This window comes from Manis pentadactyla, chromosome 9 (genome assembly GCF_030020395.1).
Source record: "Manis pentadactyla isolate mManPen7 chromosome 9, mManPen7.hap1, whole genome shotgun sequence".
NCBI lineage: Eukaryota > Metazoa > Chordata > Mammalia > Pholidota > Manidae > Manis > Manis pentadactyla.
Genome location: NC_080027.1, coordinates 43769656 through 43779026, shown reverse-complemented (window position 1 = coordinate 43779026; position 9371 = coordinate 43769656). Strand labels below are relative to the sequence as shown.

General features: G+C 38.7%; 1 protein-coding gene across 1 annotated transcript; it reads right to left on the bottom strand.

The window, feature by feature from the left end:
- Positions 1-4551: 4551 nt before the first annotated feature.
- Positions 4552-5487, bottom strand: LOC118912145 (olfactory receptor 52J3-like). Its single transcript, XM_036884944.2, has one exon. It carries the CDS (start codon positions 5485-5487, stop codon positions 4552-4554), a length of 936 nt encoding a protein of 311 aa, XP_036740839.2.
- Between the last annotated feature and the right edge of the window lie 3884 nt (positions 5488-9371).

Genomic DNA, 9371 nt, shown 5'->3' with positions numbered 1-9371 from the left:
TTGCACCAAAAAGAATAAAATACTAGGAATAAACCTCGCCAAAGAAGTGAAAGATCTATACCGTGAAAACTATAAGACACTCTTAAGAGAAATTAAAGAAGACACTAACAAATGGAAACTCATCCGATGCTCGTGGCTAGGAAGACTTAATATTGTCAAAATGGCCATCCTGCCCAAAGCAATATACAGATTTGATGCAATCCCTAATTACCAACAACATTCTTCAATGAACTGGAACAAATAGTTCAAAAATTCATATGGAAACACCAAAGACCCCGAATAGCCAAAGCAATCCTGAGATAGAAGAATAAAGTGGGGGGGATCTCACTCCCCAACTTCAAGCTGTTCTACAAAGCCATAGTAATCAAGACAATTTGGTACTGGCACAAGAACAGAGCCACAGACCAGTGGAACAGATTAGAGACTCTAGACATTAACCCAACCATATATGGTCAATTAATATACAATAAAGGAGCCATGGAGATACAATGGGGAAATGACAGTCTCTTCAACAGATGGTGCTGGCAAAACTGGACAGCTACATGTAAGAGAATGAAACTGGATCACTGTCTAACCCCATACACAAAAGTAAATTCAAAATGGATCAAAGACCTGAATGTAAGTCATGAAACCATAAAACTCTTAGGAAGAAAACATAGGCAAAAATCTCTTGGACATAAAGATTAGTGACTTCTTCTTGAACATATCTCCCTGGGCAAGGAAAACAAAAGCAAAAGTGAACAATGAGACTATATCAAGCTGAAAACTTCTGTACAGCAAATGACACCATCGATAGAACAAAAAGGTACCCTACAGTGTGGGAGAATATATTCGTAAATGACAGATCCGATAAAGGCTTGACATCCAAAATATATGAAAAGCTCATGCACCTCAACAAACAAAAAGCAAATAATCCAATTAAAAAATGGGCAGAGGAGCAGAACAGACAGTTCTCCGAAGAAGAAATTCAGATGGCCAACAGACACATGAAAAGATGCTGCACATCGCTAGTTATCAGAGAAATGAAAATTAAAACCACAATGAGATATTACCTCACACCAGTAAGGATCGCCACCATCCAAAAGACAAACAACAACAAATGTTGGTGATGTTGTGGAGAAAGGGGAACCCTCATACACTGCAGGTGGGAATGTAAATTAGTTCAACCATTGTGAAAAGCAATATGGAGGTCCCTCAAAATGCTCAAAAATAGACTTACCATTTCACCCAGGAATTCCACTTCTAGGAATTTACCCTAAGGATGCAACACTCCAGTTTGAAAAAGACAGATGCACCCCTATGTTTATCGCAGCACTATTATACTACAGCCAAGAAATGGAAGCAACCTAAGTGTCCATCAGTAGATGAATGGATAAGGAAGATGTGGTACATATACACAATGGAATATTGTTCAGCCATAAGAAGAAAACAAATCCTACAATTTGCAACAACATGGATGGAGCTAGAGGGTATTATGCTCAATGAAATAAGCCAAGCGGAGAAAGACAAATACCAAATGATTTCACTCATCTGTGGAGTATAAGAACAAAAGAAAAACTGAGGAAACAAAACAGCAGCAGAATCACAGAACCCAAGAATGGACTATCAGTTACCAAAGGGAAAGAGACTGGGGAGAATGGGAGGGTAGGGTGCGATCAGGGTGGGGAAGAAGAAAGGGGGTATTATGATTAGCATGTATAATGTGGGGGGTGGGGGAAAGGGGAGGGCTGTGCAACACAGAGAAGACAAGTAGTGATTCTACGACATCTTACTATGCTTATGGACAGTGACGGTAATGGGGTTTGTTGGGGGGGACTTGGGGTAGGGGAGAGCCTATTAAACATAATGTTCTTCATGTAATTGTAGATTAATGATAACAAAACAAAAAATAAAAAATGAAAAAAGTAAAAAGTATATATACATAGCAAAGAAAACATTTTGGTGACGTCAAAAAAAAAAGAAAATTCCCAAAGCTTTTTTGAGGTACCCCTGATGTACTATAATTGATACAAATTTAAATTTTCCCTTTTGAGAAGTTTTGAAATACAATTTAACCTAAGCAACTGTCACCACAGTTAAGATAATGTATCACACACAAGTGTATTCAGATGTCAATTTTTAACCCTCCCCTCCTGTTCATCCCTGCCCAATTCCCCAACTAGAGATCTGTTTTTTGTCGTTAATACATTATCTTAAATTCTAGATAATTTGTATGAGTAAAACCATGCAGTATGTATTATTTTTAAGTAACAACTTTTTTGAGATATTATCCACATACAGTGAAAGTATTATATACATATTATCACCCATACAAATTATACACTGATTTGACCATATTCATACAGACACGAAACCATTACATGACATTTGAAATGTTTCATATGTTTCAAAACACAATTTTGAACTGTTTTCATCACCACAAGGGAAAGCCTTTGCCCTTTCTTGGTCACTGAACTGTGTCCCAACTCTATAACCAAAGGGAGCAGAATATTCCATCACTGTGGATTTGCCTATACTGAGCATTTCATACAAATAGAACCATACAGTATGTGCCCTTTGGTGTCTGGTTTCCCTCATGTAGCATAATGTTTCAAAGTTCATTCATTTGGTTTCATGTGTTAGTACTTTAGTTGATTTACGCCCAAGTAATATTCCATTGTGTGAATATAATGCATGCTGTTTATCCAGTCCTCAGGTAATGTACATTTGGGTTGTTCCTACTTGAATAATGATACCATGAACATCATTGACATTTTTTGTATGTATGTGTGTTTTAAAATCTCTTGGACACATATTTCATTGTGGAGATGTTGGATCATATGGTTAGTTTATGTGAATCATTTCATGAAATATGAGACCACTGAGATCCTTGCCTTCTTCAGGCACATGGTTGCAAAGATCTAGAGGTGATAATATTCATAACATTTTGACACTACCTTTTAGAAACCTTCTTTCCCAACTACCTATTAATGCAAGCCCTTGGTATCTTAAGGCTAATCAGATAAGGAACTAATCCCAAATTCCTTTTCTTAAAGACTTGTTACCCAGGAACCTCTATTAACACATACACTTATTACAGATTCAGAATTACACTACTGCGAAAGAATAAAGAATTTATTGCAAGATTAGGTACAATTCAGGGAGGAGTTAGAATGATAAAAAGATCTATAAACAAATTTACTTAACTCGATGAAGAATGCGGGAATAAATGGGTGTTTGTAGAAAACTAGGTGCATTCAGCATCTGTGAAGGAATTATAACATGAATGGGTACAAAAAAATTATTCAGGCTACAGCATTTGTGTATTTGCAGTAAAATAATGTGGTGGCGGACTTGTGACCCCTGTTGGTCAGCAAGCTAGTAAGTGTGGAAAGCTATTCATACAGAAAGCTATGCACAAGTCCTAAGTCTGAAGTGATAGAATGTTGTGCGAGAGATAATATAATAAATATCGGTTTCATTCAAAACTTTAATCTACCGAATGAGGAAGGAATATAAAATATAAAGGACTTATTGGAAAGTGTTAATGTGTCATGTGTACTCAGATCACTTATGCAATGAGAATTCCCATAGCAAGGCAGATAATCTGGGGAGTGGAGTGAGGAAATTGCAGTAAATAGAACACATAATACATGAAAGCAAGAACATGATCTATCTATTCAATTAGCATTGTAGTCCCTAAGAATTCTACTTCTAAGTGTAGAACCTTTATTTTCCAAATATGCACAAAACTACTCATAAATACTTACAACACTGATTGTAAATTTAAAATAACTAAAATACTATACATATTATCGAAAGAGAAAGAGATAAATAAAATGAAAGATTCCACTGCATTTAAAAATGATTTTCTATAGCCGTATGTACTAACATCGATACATTTCTAAATTTAGCATTAATGAAATAGTTCTCCATGAAATGATACACAGTGCATTACGACTTAGAAGAAATAACAATTACAATTCTAAACCCCGCAGAAATTATTGAATTTAAAATGATAAATATAGGTTCTAAGAAAGAAAAAGGGCATGTGGTAGTCACTCCGGTCTCTGACAATAAGAAAAAACAGAAACTGGATTGGGGTGGTAGTTACAAGTGATTTCTACTTAAATAACTCTTACAGCTGGTTAAAAATTACGTTCAAGGCAAATTCATCATTATAGTCATGGTTTTTAACTCCAACATGAGGGAAAAAAGCTTTTGGTATATGTTCTCTTGTTTTTGCTTTTGCTATAAGAAAGGAGAAAAGAGAACATACAATGGGGGAGTAAAATGTTAAACATCTAATGATAGGACAGCTTATTGCTTGGTCATTCCCACTCACTCAGAAAAACAAACAAACAGTTCTCAAATACAAAATGAGAATTACTCCTTGAGCATGAACTTTGTCAAAGATTATTCAAATCATAGAAACAGTGAGGAGCCAAGTTCAACTACTATGGAATATAATTTGGCAACACTAAATTTGGAGAGAAAATAATCTTTCTGGAAAGAACACACCAGTCTTCCTTGCTGGATCAAAGTACTTGGTAAAGAAACCCAGCAAGAGCCCTAGTGTGCAGAAAAGACACGGAGCACTTGCTCGCGTATCTGCTTGGTCCTCACACCGTAAATGATGGGGTTGAGGGAAGGGGGAATCACCAGGTACAGGTTGGCGACAAGAATGTGAATATAGCGTGGTATGTTGTGCCCAAATCGGTGAGTGAGGAAGGAGAAGACCGAGGGAACATAGAAAACACACATGACCCCAACATGGGAGCCGCACGTGTTCAGGGCTTTGAGCCGGGCGTCCCGCGATGGGAGGCGGAAGACAGAGCGGAGAATGTAAACGTAGGAGATGCCGATAAGGACCAGGTTCAGAAGGAAGAGAGAGACCACAAAGAGCCCATAGATGGCATTGATACTGATGTTTCCACAGGACAGTTTTGCAATGCCCATGTGCTCACAGTAGGAATGAGCTATTATACGAGTCTGGCAGAAGGGTAGGTGGTAGATAAGATAAACTATGGGAAGTACGAGCAGGACTGGATGAATTACAATGCACATGGTGATGCCCACCAGCACCCGGGACGTCATGATGGACTTGTAGTGAAGAGGAGTACAGATCGCCACGTAACGGTCAAATGCCATGGCCACAAGGACATCATCCTCCATGCCAGTGAACGCATGGATCAGAAACATCTGGGCCACACAAGCGCCAAAGTTAATCTCATGGGCATCAAACCAGAGGATGCCCAGCATGCGGGGCACAGCGGTTGTACAAAGGGCCAGATCAGTCGTGGAAAGGAGGGCCAGAAAGTAGAACATGGGCTCCTGGAGGGTCTGCTCCATCTTGATGACTAGCAGAATTGTGGCATTTCCCACTAAAGCCACAAGGTAAATAGAGCAGAAAGGCAGGGAGATCCAGGCGTGGATACCTTCCAGACCTGGGATTCCGATGAGGAAAAACGTCGCTGGGTGTAAACTGCTGCCATTTTGATAAAGCATCCTTCCAAATGAGGGAGGAGGAGCGTGTGTCACTCCTAGAGGTAGAAAGAGAAAAAGATATTGAATAAGAGGTGGTTATAAAAATAATTAACTTAGTGCTTCCATATGTACTGAAAATGGTAAAGTTTGCTATTTGGAATGGCCTATTAATGTATTTTTTATGTTAAATTGAGCCATGCTCATTCAGTTGAACAAATGTCAGCTTTAAATTACCTAATTATTTTACAAAAAAGACATATTGTCATGTAACCTGGTGAAAACGTTGGCATCTCTGTCTTCATATGGTATTTGTTTCCTGCCTATCCTCGGACAGAACTGGAAAGGAAAGGAAATAGGCTTCTGCTCAGTCTGCAGCCCTGCATTCTGCCTTGTTGAACATCACAAGGAACTTTGCTGATAGTTTGAGATTTCCTCAAATAGCTCTTTAACAAACCTTGCCTCTTCCAGGAGATAGGGGAATATTATGTACAGAAATACTGAGTGCCTGGTCAAAGAGTTTTAGGAACACTGTGACCAGACCTGGGCTGGTGAGAGTCAACTACCCAAGGATATGGAGTTTCTCAGTTCTCCTAGGACCCTGGCAGATGCCCAAATGTCTTCAGCCTTCAGTCACCCCTTAGCCTACTCCACCTCCTGTTCCCCCTTCCCATAACATAAATGAAGCTTGCATAGAGCTTAGTTAACATAGTTCTTTTGGATATGAGTCCCCATCTTCTCTGTCAGCTGGCTTTCTGAGGAAAGTAGATTTCCTTGCCCCAACATCTCATCTATCAACTTAATGGCATGTCATGCAGCAAGTGGCACAGGCTTGGACGGGGTAACAGTCAAGCCCATGGCAGAACTGCAAAATATCGAAATTGATAGTAAGGAAGGAATAATTATTGTATCCTGTAGCTTTGTGAAGCCACAGTGAAAAGGGGAACAAACAAAAAATCAAGGATTCTCAGATGGAAATGCAGCATTAATGATCAAGGAGACAGGTCGGATAGAAACTAAAGTCACTGGCACAGTGGACAAGACACCTCCATGGTTAGTAATTGCAGAAATTATCTAATGATTTACTCACCATTTATTGACATAGACAAAACACCAAGATCAAGCTTAATGTCAGAGGCATACATTATCACAAACAAAAGCACAGACACTCTGGGACGCCTGCCCAGGGGGACACACAAGCTGGGTTACATACCTCTATGTTTGAAGGAGCCCAGAGAGAATGATAATACTAAACCTGTAGTAGATTTCCATTGACATCTCTATTCTCCCAAGACCCTCCCATTTCAGAGCAGCTCCTTTTAGGTGTCAGGGTGGAGGTGGTTTCTCTGGTCCTTACAAGCTTCTTCATTCCCTCTCCACTCCACATCCGTGCCTCTGAGGAAACCTGCTCCTTTTACCACTGCTACAGAGCTAACATGTACTGGGTGATCAGGTAACTGGAAATATGGGTGAGGGCAACCCAGAAGGCATCAGGTGGTAATGGAACTGGGCAAGGAAGTTGTCAGCAGCACAAAACTGAATGGAATAACACAGTCTATTTGGAGAAAGAATTACTTTCTGTATTTGCCTGAAGAAGTAGAGAACGATGCTTTTGCAATGTCTTCAAAATGATGGAGAAGCAGCGAGTCACTCATAAACTCTAATAAAATAATGGACTTTCTTTGCGTCTCCAACCTGAGGCAGAGTACTTCAAGTTGAGGGTAGAGAACTAGTCTCCTGTTTTATCCTTTATATAGCTCCACATTGTTGTATAAAATATATCAAGATTAAAAAATGAAATAAATAATATATACACTCTAAGACTAGATGAGGGAGAGAGCGATGGGACAGGCAGACCTGCATTTTGCAATGCATCCCTTTATTGTGATTTTTTAGGAAGGCAAATGTCCAGTTGAGGACCACTGCCCAGAAACAGGATGCTGACCAGGAGCAAGACTCTTAAACACCTGATGTCTACCTTGGGTTCATATCTGGAAATAAACTCTCAATAATACCCCACTACTCACCTCAAACCTTCACAGCACTTCAGAAGTCCATTTTGGTCATTCTCCATAGACCCCAGCAGAAGCAGAATTTAAACTTCATCAACCAACATTACGATTAATTGGCAGGTAGCTTTGAAATGCCTGGATCTTCTAGGTGTGTTTAAGGATACTCAGTCTGCAATTAAAAATTGCAAGGTTTCTACCATCTTAGATTCAGAAACTGGGCTGCATGGTGTGTATGGTTTCCAGCCAGCAGCTCTCAGCCACCTTTGATAATCCCTCTCTCACTTGACCGCAGCTTGCACCTAAAACAAAAGAAAATCCATCCTTGGTGCTTCGGTCCTCCACAGCCCAGGAACATGAGGAAATCACCAAGCAGCAAAGCTCTACATCCTTTTTTACGACAAGGAAATTTGGTTTTTATTAAGGCTCTAGCTGCATGTAACAATGGGAGAAATGAGTTAATTCTGTTTTCTGATATAAATGGTGCCTTGGGATTGAGTCCTCTGAGATTATTGACAAAACTTTAGACTCTAATTTGTAGAAACAGAAGCCAGAGAAAAAGTGATGTGGATGGGAACTTTTGTAGAGAAAACTGCAAAGATTCAGCAAATACACAAAAATATTATCTCTCATATGTGTGGCATGAAAAGGGATATATTTCATCTTCCTCTCAGTAACATTTTAAGTCAAATTCTGTAGAGTTTCTTTTTTTAAGACAAAAAGGACTTAATACATATTTTAAGCTCAAACAAAATAACCTGGCTTAAGAGACCCAATTTGAGCCATAGCTCTCATGGTGTCCCTTCACAGACCGTGTGTTCTAAGTTCATTGGATCCCCAGCTGTGATAGTTCACATCTGTGTGTCTTTGGTCCCACTGTCCTCTGTTCGTGGTTTTTTCTTTCAATCATCTCTCTTTACAGTTTTTCATGTCTGTATCACAAAGGCCATTGATCAAAGTGATAAAAAATATCTAATCCTGTAGTTGCTCTGACTGAATTCAAATACTGTGTTTGCCATGTATCAGCTTTATCACCTTGATTGATTTACTAATCTTCTCTGTCTCTCTTTTCTCATTTGGAAATTTAGGGGTGCTAAGAGTACCAAGAGAATAAGTATTTGGAGGAATAAATTAGGTAGTAACTCTCAGGCACTCAGTACAATACCTGGCACATTTTAAGTGGTTAGTGAAAATAAGGATATGCTGGCTATGTTCCAAAGGTTTTCTACTTGTTAACCTCTTTAATCTTCAGAACAGCTAATAACATAGATACTTGGCTAATCTGCATTACATTGGTGGAAAACTAGAGCCACAGAAAAATGTAGCAACTTCCCAATGGCTGTGCATCTAGGAAGTATCAAAGATGTATTTTTAACCCAAATGTGTGGTTTGAAAATCTTTGATATAAGTAGAATTTTCTGCTTTGGAATCTTTTTTTGGTTTTGGATGTTGAACCTATGCTGTTTCAACAAGTCTATTGAAGGTCCCAAAAGCCTGTTGTAAGGTCTTCCCTTATAATATATACATATGTAACTATATACACACCTGGAAATGCATAGATGAGGGTTGGCGTTACCTCCTCTGAGTGCTTTTATTTTTAATTCTTAAAAAATTTTAACATTTAAAATTCCCAATAGATTTTTTGAGGTAACATTGATGTACTATAATTTATGCAAATTTAAATTTTCCCTTTTGAGAAGTTTTGAAATATAACTAAACCTAAGCCACTGTCACTACAGTTAAGAGTTGTATCACACACAAGTATATTCTCATGTCACTTTGTAACCCTCCCCTCCTGTCCATCCCTGCCCAATACCCAAATCAGAGATCTGTTTCTTGTCATTAATACATTATCTTAAATTCTAGATAATTTGTATGAGTAAAACCATGCAGTATGTA

Excerpts from the sequence above, each read along its gene's own strand:
- LOC118912145 (XM_036884944.2), bottom strand. The coding sequence starts at position 5,487 with ATGCTTTATCAAAATGGCAGCAGTTTACACCCAGCGACGTTTTTCCTC.